Raw genomic sequence first — 14,241 nt, forward strand, 5'->3', positions numbered from 1 at the left:
ACAGTGGCTATGCAATGGTATTTTGTAACATGTGTCCATAGCTGAAAATGACTATATGCTTACATTTATTCATAACATTAGGTATAGAAGTGCTAATAAAAATGTTAGACATTGATAGATGTAGGAATTTTCTTTCATTGTTCTGTGCGTAGACTTTTGTCTTCAATTCACCATCTCCGAATCAGCTTAATATAAGCAGTTTAATCATGAAACACATTATGTGTATTTGGAATATTGCTTTCGGTATCCATTGTGACTTGTAAATTTTAGCATAAAATCTCACACTATTTCTCATAAAATTAAATGATCACAGAATGAATTCTCAGAAACCCAGGGCAATGTCTGTCAGTAGGTAGAAGGCTTGTGAATGTTTGTCTTTGTCTTGATACACATCCTGTATTGGGTTTACACTGGCTTATGACTTATTTCTAAACAATAAAATATTACAGTAATGTTTCATTATGGCTGTCTGATGTCTGTAGAAGTCCATGGAGATCTGGGATATATCAGAGTGGACTGACTTCAGAACTAAAGCGTGGCATTACCTTTGATGACCAGAGATGGATTCACCTATTTCAGTCCTTCCTCATTAGAACTATGTCAGGGTTTTACCAATTATTTTGGTTACAAGAAATTTATATATATTATATATATTCATCCACTGTCCTATTTTGATAGTCCAAGATACTGTCCAGTGATGCTGGACGTGATTATATTCATCTGTGTGGGTATTTAAGAATTAGGCTAGACTTCAAAACCAACTACACGTGACTGAGGAAACTAGGGCAATCACTTCAGTGAAGAGTCTCTGCTCAAGCCCTTTAGGGCTGTCAGATCTTAATTTTGGTCTGAAAATCCTTAAGAGGAAAAAAGTAAGTCTTTGCAGCAGCACATTTCTAATACCTCAGCCTCATCTCAGGGGTGCTATAAATCACTGAGAACAATTTACATTTTGAAATGAGTATTATGAATACAGTACAAAAAATTTAAAACCTTCACAGACGGTTTCCTTGTTTAGAGAGTATTTGTTATTTAAGTAACAATGGACAAATTATTCTGTAAATTCAATTATCTACCTGGTTTACACAAACTGCCCATTAATTGCTGACATTGTTGGCACATAGCTACTGCAATGACATCATTTTCAATTTTAATTTACATAACTATGGAATTGAGTAATTCAAATACCTCAAATATATTTTATCCTCAAATCTATAAAAGTCAAGTCAACCCCTTCTAACTGAACATAATATATTTGGCAGCAATTTAAAACAAAGTACTTTTTCAGGTCAATCCACAATGGATGACAAGCATTTCATTTAAGACTGCTTAACAATTTATACATATTTTTCAAATTAGTACTGGACTAGACATTTTCAAGCCAAAATATAACACTGTATTCTACGAAGAACAACTTTCTAATTCACCCTACACTGATAAAATGATTTAACTGCAAAACTAAGAATAAAATGCATTAAATATTGCACCCTCTAGTGACAAAATAGTAATACATATTGATGGTGTGAATTTCTTCAGCCCACTGCTGTGGCTCAAAAATGAATTCACAGCACACATAATGAAAATATTGGACCATTCATGCTCTTAAACTGGGAAAAATAATGTCTTGTTGATCTTTTTTTTATAATAATAAAAAACCTTGAATAAAGAAAACGGTGACTAAACAATAACCCGTTTCTCAACATCAAAGGTCAAAAGATGAGAAAAAAAGCAGTCTTTTACATGCCTTTTATCCATTAAACATCAAGTCTAAACAAAAGCCGACACAAAAACAACCAGAACCAACAAAGACCGTTTCAACCAATTTTATTTCTAATAAGATCTGGTGGAAATGGCTCTACTTCTCGCCCTGCTGCTGCTGCTGGTCCGGCATGCTTCTGATGATGTCAGAATCGCCTGTCAAATGCAAGAGAAAGACATTAATGACAGAACAATCAGCTGAACCTGACACAACGTTACAATACTACTGTTGAGAATACATAAAGGACAGTCAGACGCTGTGTAAGGTGCTCTAGAGTTCCACGCCGGAATCAAAATAGCACAAAACATACCAGCAACCTTTTAAATGTACATCTACTCTGACACATAATAATAATAATACTAAACCAGTTAACAATGAAGCAAAAGTATAAGATCAGCTCCCCACTGAAAGGGACGGATGCATGAACACACACCCGGGTCAATGATGGCCAGTGTGCACACTCTGTAGTATCTGCCACAGGCTGTGCCGAGCTCAATGTTGTTTCCACTGTAATGATGGACTCCGGTTTTGGCCAACATAGCATAGTACTCAATCTCAGATTTCCTAGAAACAAAAGAGGATACAATTGTATTAACAAAGACTTTTCACATTTAGACAGCAGATTAACAGCGTAGTAAGCGGCGCACACCTCAGAGCAGGACAGTTGTTGGCCAGGATTACCAACTTGGCTTTTCCTTGGCGAATCATTTTCTGAGACTGCTTGTATCCGAGAACATATTTACCGCTCTTCATCACCAGCTGCAGTCTGGAGTTGATAGACTCTAGGGACTTTTTCTGAAAAGATGAATGAAGAAAACCATAAATACACCTACTGCACAAAACATAAAAATACACTTTGACAGACAACAGTGACTAAAATGTCAAATATATTTTACATTAGACAACTACCAGTCATTTCTTTGACAGATTTCTTTGAATTGCTCATTAGACTAGTATGTCGAGCACATAATTAGCTACACAAATAGGTTGCATTTCCAAAGTAACTAAGAAAGACACGTCCCATTAGCTCTATGAAGAAAAAAATCAATGCACTTATAAACAGTAAGTTATATACACAATGTGACCATGTCACGTCTGCGTCACAGACAACTAGTTTAATACTATATCTCAACGATAATTCAGAAGAATTACTCCCTTACTGTCTTCTGCAGACACCTGTATCATTATAAAGATATCTGATATATTCAATAAAACGAATCCTCTGAAACAGAAACATCCGGGCAAGCAGCTGCACTCTTTAACTAGCTCACATTTAGCAAACACGACAGCACATAGATATGAACAATGACTAATAAGAGCCCCATTTCGTAACGTAAATGTAATATTTCAGTATTTGTGAATGAAAACATGTTGTTTTTTAATATCGGGCCTGAAGGGAGCTCCACGTGAAGCACCGCGCTCCACTCACCGCCTTCTTCGCGGCCACCATTTTTCCTGATTAGTCCAATTTGGCCAACCTAAATACAGAAGAGAAACAAATCAAAACCTATACTTTCAAACCCCTTCTATTTGCAGTCTTCATTAAAGTCTTAAATGGGATATTTTAATCGTTTCATCCAGAGCCACGCTCACCTCCTGATCACACCAAGATGGCCTAGTAGAGAGAGGGCTTCCCAGCGTGCACCGCGCGCGTAAACCTCACGCACCCGCATCGCGAGAGCGCGATGCCTCGAGACCGCTGATCTCAGAACAGTCACACAAGTGACGTGTGGTGCCAGTAGTGATCAACTGTCTATGGTAGTGATGCGAAAAACGAACCTTTTTGAAGCTTCGATTCAATTGAACCAATTGCTTCGCAAAATGATTCACTGTTTCGAAGCGTGACGCCTGCTGGTGAAAACTGTGTACATGCAGCACAAACTCATGTCAAAACCATAGACTGTATAAAAACAGGTCAAAACATGCATAAAACAGCTTTTACAAACTCAGTGCAAATGCTTTATTTAAAGTATAATATATTAAATGTAATTCAAATAATAAAATACTGTTAAATATGAAGTGTCTGTATGTTTATATATATATATATATATATATATATATATATAATTAATTTCCTGGGCTTGTTTTGTTTGTTTAACGGAGAACTTGTATGAGGCCTGTATGAGACTATTAACTACAACTCATCCTTTTAATTACACAAATGTATCGTTAAAATGTCAAATTGATAAAACTGATCCGAGACGCCAATACAGTGGTTCACTACCATGTCATCTTGAGGACTCCCTGGAAGTGTGCTGATGCTCGGGCCCCTAGCTGAGAACCTCTGATGTAGGCCTCTTAATCAAAAAACTGTAGGCATCAAACATACACACTTGACTGCATTCTTATTCTTGTATATATTTGGTTGCCTTGGCGTTAATAAACACGATGTTGTCATGGACTTAAGACATGTTGCCTATTGGAATGTGAAATTAAAGGTAGATTTGAATGTGACAGGCTTGTGATGCCTTGCATTCAGTACATCACAGATGTCAAGAGAGTCATAACACAGGAAGAGCAAGCTATGAAGTTAATTAAAAGGTGAATTGTTGACCAGTAGCATGCATTAAAAAATACATAAACTTGGCCAATTTATTTTTAATGCATGCTACTGACTTGGTTACATGTTGACAATAAAAAAAAATTCGTACAAGGAATTAATTTTTTTTTTTTTGAGGATGAGCAGCCTGCCTTTCCTACTTTGAGAAATAAATTAAGTTAGAAAAGTTAAACTATTTATTTTAATAACTAAAAATATGATGATCTAAAGCCTAACAGAATCATAATGTGGGTAATGCTGCGTTACAAAGCCATTTTTCCTTTTAAAATCACTCAAACTATTCATTCATCAATATATTTTTCTGAGTATTAGAGGCATATTTTGATGCTCATTGATGTGTTGTGAAATGTGTCTGATGGCAATTTATAATGCATAGCAAACACACACTCTGTGTTTTATGCAATATGAGTATTTAGAGTGAATTTAGAGTCTTTTGTCTAATGTTCAAATCACTATATTCTATTTTTATAGGATATACAGTAGGGGTCCCTTAATATGACATTTTTATGCAGAATGATCGAAGCATATTAAATGGGATTTTTGATAACCCAAACAATTTTCATACATTTTGTTGTCAAAAGGCCCACAAATATGTCTCCTCATTATTTTAATGCAAAAGATGTATAATTTAAAACAAAGTTTTCCAATTTCCAAAGAGCAATTTATCCAAATAAAGAAACTTATGAAAATTATTAACAGTAAGTTATGGATGTATAGCATTCTCTGCGAACTGACATGATGTCCAGTTTTAGATGTAGTTTTATGGACATCAGGGATATTTATTGTAGAGCCTGAAGATGCTGGTTTACAGCCTATAGTAGTTTTTATTACAGTCTAATTCGGGTTGACTAGCGCTACTCCACAGGTCACCTGTAGATGTCGCCAAAATAATTACTCAACCAACACGTTATAATTTAAAGTTAAAATACAGTTTCTCTCATTAAACCTGTTACAGTCGGATTTATATCGTTATTTTGGTTGTTAGAACTGAAGTTGAACATAAAGCGTCACCTATTATTTCGTAACACAAAGCATTCTAACCACAGAGGACAGAACTTCGCTGTTGTCTTGCAAATTCAACTGTGACCATTAAGTTACCGGGAATGAGAGCAGGTTTGCATATGACCGCCGCTCATACACACTCAGATACACCCAATGTGTTCCCTGAGCAGGGAATGAGTGCTGTCTCTACCAACTGCGCGTTTAATTAGCACATTCCTTCTGCAATTGAAGTCGATGTACGCCTCTGGGCAAAACAACACTCACTAAAGTGCTTGACTTCACTCCTGTCAGAGGAAGACACGATGGGATGCGCTTCTAGCACTCAGACCACAGCTCAAGACACAACACGACCCAACACCAAACAAGATGGAAGCACATCAGGTAAGAATACACAACTATATTTAGTCATTTATTGTTGGTTTGCAAGGTGTTTCACGAGGTTAAGGAAGAATTTTAGGTAAAATGTTGTATACTGATCACGTGATATTATGCCATGATATAGACACGCTGCTAAAATGCATGGTAGATTGTGATCTTAGTTACTTCTCGGATCCTGGGTCACCTTAACTTGAAACTGAACCTTCAACAATGTGTAAGGAACCCAGATCCTTATCCAGAATGCTGTCATCAGTTTAGATCTACTTGACTCCAGCGTCTCTCATAGAGAAACTTAGAGTATTCATTACACTAAAAGTCCCCCTGGAGAAACCTAAGGTTAAACACCTTGCCCACGACCTTAAACCATAAGCAAAACCATTGCAATTTTATAACTGCCTTTAAACTATTAATAATCCTTCAGAGAAACACTATAATATACAGTTATTTATGAATAGCATGCATGCATGCAGTTTGTATGATCCCGTGTTACACTTACATTTATGTATTTGGGAGATGTTTTTTTATCTATAGTGGCAAACACCTCCTTTATACATCTACATGTATTCAAAAAAATGATGCAATCTCACGAACAACAAAAGTGCCATTCAAAGAGCAAATTTAAATATAATTTAATTTATCAAACAAATATAGGAAATGTGTATTTTGCTTTGTTGATGTAACATGCTTGTTCACAGTGGATGAGTTCTTGGAATTTGAGGAAATACATATCGGTGGTCAGAGGAGGTCCTCCCCACCTCAGGTGCTCCCTCAAGTGTGGTGATGCATGTCAACCTGCCGATGGTGACATATAAACAAAGTGTGTGCCTATGGAGATGAGAAACAGGTCTTATGTATGTAAATGTTGTGTGCTTTAGATCACAGATGACCCATGTCATAACCTAGTACATAAAAGCTAGTTTTCTTGTTTTAATACATCAGTTTTCTTTCTGCTGCACCTATTGTTATTTTTCGTTATAGCTTTGTTTCATATATAGTTATGGGCAGTGGATCTTCTTTAGTAGACTAGTCCAAGCTTCAGAGGTTTATTTTGAATTTAAAGTGGGTCTCAAAAAGAGTTGTCTTCTATCGTACGGACACTTGATACACAGAAGATAGGAAGAGAGAAAGGACGTAATATATTTTCCTATTTCTGTGTTGATGAAATGTGTATTCTGTGGAATAGATTTAAATGTAGGAAAATATGTTGATATATATATAACCACTATTATTTTACTATCAAAATGTTAATATGTAAAATAATATTTCAAGTTTTGATATCATTGAGAAACTATTTTATTTTTGTTAATGTTTTGAATTCAGATATAATTTTTATATTTACAATTGCTTTTGTCATTTTTATTAGTTTTTTATGTCTAAATATTTTTTCTGATTTTAGTGCTTTAACTTTTTTTGACTTTTATTTATTTTTTGCTTTAACCGGTTTTATTATTTTTAAAGTTTGTTTTATTTCAAGAGATTTTTTTAAATGGTTTTAATTAACAATAATTAAACTGGTAAATCTTTTCCTTATCTCTAAGGAACAAATAATGAAAATGGTGGTCCTGCAGCAGACAGCGAGACGGTTCCAGACCAGACCCAGGCCGAGGAATCTCCTCAGACATCCAGTGCAGCTCCTGTTGCCTCGGAGGAAATACAGAGCTCTGCGGCTGCTGTAGCTCACAGTGAACCAGAAGCGGCTGCATCTGACCAGCCTGCCGAACCCGAATCAAACCCCTCCACAACAGCTGACAATACTGAAGAACCAGCACCAAGTGGTACGTTTCACATTAACAGACAACAACACTAAGTTTTCTGCCAGTTTCCATATCTTAAAGAGATGGTGAGCCAAGTCTCATGGAAAAACTGGCTCACAGTAGTTCTTCAAGATCAAGGTACATAATACTTTGTGTTCTATGCTTGTGCATGCAAATGGCCTTGGTACTTTCAAGGTACGTATCTCTAGATGCAAAACACCTTGCACATTCTCTCTTTGTATCATTTTAAACATTAAAGCACCATTTTACAAATTTATACTTACCTTTACACTTCAAGTGAAAGGTGATGGTACTAGTCTAAACTGGTAATAGTGTGATTGTTTAACCTGACAGGTGTCCTACTCACTGTTAACAGACCTACAGTAGAAGTACAGCACTGCTCTGCTTAGTTTCCTCCTTCCATCTCTTTTTACCAAATGGTTTGCTAAGGCTTTCTTGCACTGGTCTGATAAGGGTTAGAAAAACTGAACCTTAAGAAAACCAGGTTCCAGTTAGCCTGGCCGGTTTCATTTCAGGATTATGAATACACAGTAAGACAGGAATAGGAGTAGTGCATTTTTTTCATCTGTAACAGTAGTTCCATTGGCCAGATCTTTAATGTGGCGAGGACCACATCATGCCTCACTGCCTGAATTTTAAATGTAAATGACAGTTTATCCACACATGCAAATGCCTCGGGTGCAAAGTGGAAAAAACTCTGACATTGTAAAATAACATAATGACAAACCACAGGACAAATATAGGAAATATAGAATCACGGAATGAAGACTGATACATTTATATGAAATATTATTTATCAGTTTAATTTCTCTGTTTTTTTTGGATGATGATGCAATTTATTTGGCTACTTTAACCATTATGAAGGGGAAAAATTTAGCCTAAATGAATGAAACGCACCCGTATTTCCACAGAAAACACAACTGAGGCCCAGGCTGAATCTTCCCCACCAGAGGAAGCACCTGGTAAGTAGGGTAATATGATGCAAGACAGACCTAAAAATCTTCTCCAGGGGATAAATGTCTCGTCTGATTTCCCATACCACTTCATCTCTTTCAGCTTCTGGTGGAGAGGGTTAAGTGTGCATCATTTAGCACAGTTACTACAGAATCCAGACTCAACCACCTATTTTCAATAAAATTCAGATTCATATGAATGGTTTAAAAATCCAGTGGAACATTAGTTGATATTGCTTATTTGTTGCCAAGATATAGACCAGCTGGTCTTCAGAGACTCCGTGCCTGTCTTCATATACACAGAATACAAACATCCCACTCTAGTTTAGTGAATTATAATTGCTAGAGAATTCCTTCATCGATATTTTATATTGGTGCCTATCTAAGTGGCTTTACCCCTTTATAAAAAATGCAAAAAGCCAAAGAGGATAATAAAATTGTGGAATGCTATTTATATAATTATGTAATATTTTAACCGACGGAAATAAAATGTTATATACATTTAAAATGACAAAGGACTTACTATTTGAAAAACAGGCTTTTTTAGGTTTTATTTAATGTATGCTAATGTTTTCCTGCAACAAGCACAACAGATTGAACTCACCAAATGGAAGAAATTTGGTTTTTGTGGTGTGGTTTGATTTGATTTAATGTGATGATGACAAGTTTAAAAATAAAGTCGAATTGAACTGGGTTTTGAATCGTTGCTATTACATAATATATAATACTCTCAATAACATTTATATTAGCAAAATGGGCAATAGAAAAGATTGTTTTTCTTCTGTTGGTGACTTGGGAGGTTAAATGGGAGGTTAAAAGTTGGATAGATTTTCTTGTTATCTGGGATACGGTTTGTCTCCATATAGTGTGTTTACAATTTGTGATGCATGCTGGGGTCATATAGTCAGGAGGCATCTGTGATGGGTCCCAACACAGCGACCGCTTCAATCTCAACAAGTCCTCCCTGTCAAACAGAAAATGAGATATAAAAACAAAGCAGGTTTATGGGATTTCCCCCCTTTTTATCTCAAGTTGATCCATTAGAGTAAAGTAATAGCACAACTCTCCTCAAGAAGTCATATAATTTGAGGTATTGTTCTTTTCCTTTGCTCAAACAGTGTGAGATGGCTTGTGTGCCAAAGTTTAATACTTACACTACTGTTCAAACGTTTTGATCGATAACGTTTCACAAATGTTTTGAAAGAAGTCTCATATATTCACCAAGGTTGCATTTACATGATCATAAAACGTAATCTTGTGAAATATTTTTGCAATTTAAAATAACTTCTATTTTAATATTTATTTAATAATTTTTTCAATCTTCAGTGTGTGTGTGTGTGTGTGTGTTTTAAAGCTACTGACCCCAAACTGTTGAAAAAGTAGTGTGTAGTTACCAGGTTGACTTAGCAAACACCACTAACTAGTCTATGTGATATACTCACTCTGGGCAGGGCAGCTACTTGATAGGCAGCTCTAGCTGGGAAATTGCTCTTGAAGACTTAGAAGAAGAAAAGAAACAGAAATTCAAATGTTTTTAGACTTTGGGAAACTCTGGGATCTTTACTGTTGACAAATGTAAACAAAACTGCCAGTAAAGTTGAAACTGACACTTTGTGTCTATAAGCTGTATGCTATATCAAATATAATCTTCATTTTACATAGTATTCTGATATGAATAGCAGCCTCTTATCCTTGTGTGTATCATTAATTGGATCATAAGTTTTAAAGAGAGGATGACATGAATTCAGTTTAGAGTGTTTGTTGACGATGCAGGTTTGCATGTCACATCATGGAAAGTTCTGTGTGGCAGGAGGCAGTGATGATGGGCTGTCCTCGTATAGAGGAGGCTTTCGTTTCACAGATCTGCACTGTATCCCTTTACACGCAGACAGGGTAGGATTACCCATCAGCATTGTATTCAAGAGGAAATACCCAGGGATGCACAGAGGCATCATTGTGTTACATTCCAATAATACTTCCAATAACTTCCATAAAGCATTATCACTAAAGTGAAGGATGTTAAGTAAAGCGATTTTAGGGAAGCTATATACAGGAATGTCATGATTGTTTTTAATTCCACAACAAAGGACACCAATGTCATTCCCAATGATGAGGTTTTCTAGAGCTATTATCAAGGCTATTAAAACTGTAAGGGAAATAAATCTGTGGTTCATTGTGTATATGACACGCTGTGGTGAATTATTCCATCAAGATTGCTTTATTAATACTCACACTGCTTGTAAACATCATTGACGTTATTGAAGTCATTAATGTCAGCCAACAGCACTGTGGTTTTGACAACTGCCAAAAAAAAACAGAACATTAAATTTCTTCAAAATTTGTAAGAAGGAACTGACATGTTAAAGAAAGGTTTGCTCAATTTACTCAAGCCATCTGAGATGTGAAAATGTAGAGATGTAGCATTACATCACTTGCTCAACAGTGGATGGGTGCCGTCAGAAAGAGAGTCCATACAGCTGATAAATCACAATAATCCACAAGTAATGATCCTGTCCATCAGTTAAAATACTTTGAAGTGAAAAGCTGCATTGTTGTAAAAATTAAATCCATCAAGAAATCTTTTACTTAAAACCGTTGCTTTGGGTTCTCATTTGCAATGCAGCATACACCCTGAATGGCCTGAGGGTGAGTACATTTTAAGCAAATTTTCATTTTTTGGTGAACTATTCCTGTAAACAGGTGATGCTGGATGATTTACCATTTTCATATCCACATCCAGCAGCTTTCAGAATCTCCCCCATGTTAATGAGTGCCTATGAAGTTGAAAGAAAAAACACTGGAACATGCATAATTACATAATTACCTCTATCCCATACTGGATTCTTTAGTGAGAATAACTACTTTGTGTAATAAAACTTTTTAATGTATGTATCAGTGTCAACGTGACCCTGACCTTATTTAATTAATATTAATTACTTAAAATATAATTCAAATACATGATTGTCAATGAATAATTTATTCGAAAATATCTTCATCAAAATATCAACAATTATTAAAGGGCCACACCTGCTTGGCCTGAGCCTGCACTCCTCCCACCACCAACTGTCCACTAACGTCCATGCCGATCTGTCCTGAGATGTACATTGTCCGGTCCACCAAAACAGCCTGGCTGAAAGTAGTAACAGTATCATTTCAAATTTGAATTAATAGTGAACTCTGATTTTGGAAGGAATAAATGTACATTACAATGCACTGTGGGAAATGTTGTCCTCCTCTGTCTTCTGACTAGCCCAACAGCCAATCAGGTTTTCTTGCTTTATTTAATGTTGGGCACAGTATATTTGGATATTATTAATCATAAATTGGATACTGAATATTTTATCAACTAAAATATCACCCGGTAGCTTTGTAGACCACCAAGATCAAGTGCAAGTTTAGCTTGAGGTCACAGTCCAATACCAAGTCCAAGTTAATATGTGTCTAACACAAAACTACTTCAGAAAGTTACATAATGCAAACATTATGTTATTATAAACATTATTGCTCCTGAGAAACGTTTTTAAAAAACAGTGGCATTATGGAGCGTTACAAATAATCTTATTATAATGCATTCATAACAAAACCCAGATTTACCATTTTAAACAGTTTGAAATCAGAATGCTATTGTTCTGTAACAGTGAAGTGAATAAGAAGACTGTTACCTGTATATGCCCTGTCTAATAGGGGCTTTGGGTGTAAATGGAATTTTTCTCTGAACAGAAGTCATCTCGTCCAAACAGTTTATGAAAATAAATCGCACCAAATCCCCAGCACAAAGTTGAGTGAGCTTTCTAAAGACACGCCCCGAACAAATATTGCACTGCAGCAGCCTGTTTCAGGCCTTTTGCTGGTCAATGCTGACTGTTAAATGCATAGCTGGTGGTGCTTTATGTAGAAATCACACTCATCCATTTGCTAGAGCGTGCCACATGTGCGTTTGTTGAGGAAGATGAAGATGATGGTTTGACTCTCTCACCTGTAGGGCCCGATGGCGGCTGGAGCAGCTGCAGTGTGAATGATCTTCCTAATAACCGCAGACATCTTTCAACACTGAGATCCAGACGCACAACTGTCCGTGAACTCCTAGTTGAGTTAATAATGAATGAGTGTAAAGCAGGTTTGTAGGGATTCACTTCCAGTAGGCGTCAGCGATTCCTACCGTAACGACACACATAGTCCTACACATTGTGTGTGTGTTTCAGGTTATTCAATAACAAGTCATAACTATTTGGGGAATGAAGGGAATAAATCATAGACAAAACATACACGGTTGAACAAGCTGTTTCAGGTCTTTATGCATAAATATAGTATTTATTATCACTTGGCAGAATAAATCAGCGCTGAGTGTAATTGAGTGATTACGGTAATTCGTGTAAACAGGAAATATAAAATATTCCTAGTTTTTGTTTTTATGGTTTGTAGGCCTATATACAATTTTATAAACATTAGCTTAATTGTAGTTTTTAAAGTGTTATAGTTTAAACAAATAGCTTGAGACAATGTTACAATCACATTCAAACCATAAGTATTGTTTTTGTAACTTCAAACTGAAAAAAAAAAAGTTGGCTTACATTTTTCTTTTGTTTCCAGGTTTGTCAGTGTATTTAATAGCGTTTCAATAGTGTTCCCCATATATTTAACAATATTAAAAATACTGTTGTTCAAAATATTCCACAAAGAGTTTATGGACACAAGTAACAGACCTTTATTCAAAAACTCTAGGCAGAGCGCAAAAAAATAACATACATTATGAATAATACACAATAAATTAGAGTGTTCAGTAAAAATGTGCCTATATAAATGTCAGAGTATGAAATAAACTGATATAACTCACAACTGCAGGAAATGTAAGGCATTGGTAACATCCCTAACTATTTTATGAATAAGCTTTTTTTAAAAAGAAAAATTATTAGAAGACTATACTTCAAACCATGTCTATTTAAAACAACTCATCCTTTTCAGAGAAGATTCAGCAACTGGTTTAGGACATTCACATTACTGGCATTGTTACATTACTATGTCCTTGAGCTGCTGTATTGCTTTTGGTAGGTATTGCAAGACTCAATAGGCCTAGTAATGCTGGTACCATTACCATAATGAGAAACACAAAATCACTGCATTGAAATGACTCAATCTTCGAAAAAGACCAGAAGAGAGAGAGAGAGAGAGAGAGAGAGAGACAGTTCAAAGCCGAGCAACCCCTGAGATAAAGTGAGAACTTTAAAATGGGGCACAGGAAAAGTAGTTCTCACTTCCTCACACACATATTTGCCACAAGTTATCAAGAAACCAGTGGCAGTGAAGAAAACATAGGGAAGGTGTCACACAAACATTCAGAAACCGAGAAAGTGACATTCAGCATAAAAAAGCCATGCATATTTACAAAGCTGTGAACAGATGTTTCAAACCCTACTTTGTGCTGACAAGGAATTTTAATAGGATTGGAAGCATAGCTGCAGGAATGGTCCCGTTTCTCTGTAAATTAATACCAATAAAGATGACAGACAAAACTGTGGTATCTCTACTGTAACATGGTCCCATATTAACAGAATACTAACAAAGCTTGGTGATGCAAACTTCAAAAAGAGGGTTATCAAGCGCTCTAAGGCATCCTCTGCTTTTGATTGTCTTTGGTTTAGTAATCCATTCACACCTAAAAATGACTTTGCAGCAGTCCAACCAGCATTTCTTATAAATTCAGCCGCAAAACTTCACATTTTTACAGTTATTTTCGCCTTGGATCCATTTAAGTATTTAGAATGTATAAACCACAAATATAGAGTTTGCTGAATTTGTTTTTGAAGATTAGCGAAA

General features: G+C 35.9%; 3 protein-coding genes across 4 annotated transcripts; 1 reads left to right on the plus strand and 2 right to left on the minus strand.

The window, feature by feature from the left end:
* Positions 1-1,807: 1,807 nt before the first annotated feature.
* Positions 1,808-3,460, minus strand: LOC132104736 (large ribosomal subunit protein eL30-like). Its single transcript, XM_059510288.1, has 5 exons — positions 3,353-3,460; positions 3,189-3,237; positions 2,409-2,554; positions 2,193-2,323; positions 1,808-1,914 (listed from the first exon to the last, which is right to left on the minus strand). Exons 2-5 carry the CDS (start codon positions 3,207-3,209, stop codon positions 1,856-1,858), a joined length of 357 nt encoding a protein of 118 aa, XP_059366271.1. The 5' UTR covers positions 3,210-3,237; positions 3,353-3,460; the 3' UTR covers positions 1,808-1,855.
* A 1,786-nt stretch (positions 3,461-5,246) lies between these two features.
* Positions 5,247-9,121, plus strand: si:dkey-284p5.3 (uncharacterized protein LOC557830 homolog). Its single transcript, XM_059509770.1, has 4 exons — positions 5,247-5,702; positions 7,238-7,474; positions 8,386-8,436; positions 8,531-9,121. Exons 1-4 carry the CDS (start codon positions 5,624-5,626, stop codon positions 8,548-8,550), a joined length of 387 nt encoding a protein of 128 aa, XP_059365753.1. The 5' UTR covers positions 5,247-5,623; the 3' UTR covers positions 8,551-9,121.
* On the minus strand, positions 9,059-12,563 carry rida (reactive intermediate imine deaminase A homolog). 2 transcript variants are annotated; one of them, XM_059509767.1, is made up of 6 exons: positions 12,404-12,563; positions 11,455-11,557; positions 11,147-11,201; positions 10,660-10,728; positions 9,870-9,925; positions 9,059-9,391 (listed from the first exon to the last, which is right to left on the minus strand). In XM_059509767.1, exons 1-6 carry the CDS (start codon positions 12,466-12,468, stop codon positions 9,332-9,334), a joined length of 408 nt encoding a protein of 135 aa, XP_059365750.1. In that variant the 5' UTR covers positions 12,469-12,563; the 3' UTR covers positions 9,059-9,331. The 2 variants fall into 2 exon arrangements, with proteins under 2 accessions (XP_059365750.1, XP_059365752.1); XM_059509769.1 differs by lacking the exon at positions 12,404-12,563 and adding an exon at positions 12,090-12,288.
* Between the last annotated feature and the right edge of the window lie 1,678 nt (positions 12,564-14,241).

This window comes from Carassius carassius, chromosome 25, assembly GCF_963082965.1.
Source record: "Carassius carassius chromosome 25, fCarCar2.1, whole genome shotgun sequence".
Classification (NCBI taxonomy): Eukaryota; Metazoa; Chordata; class Actinopteri; order Cypriniformes; family Cyprinidae; genus Carassius; species Carassius carassius.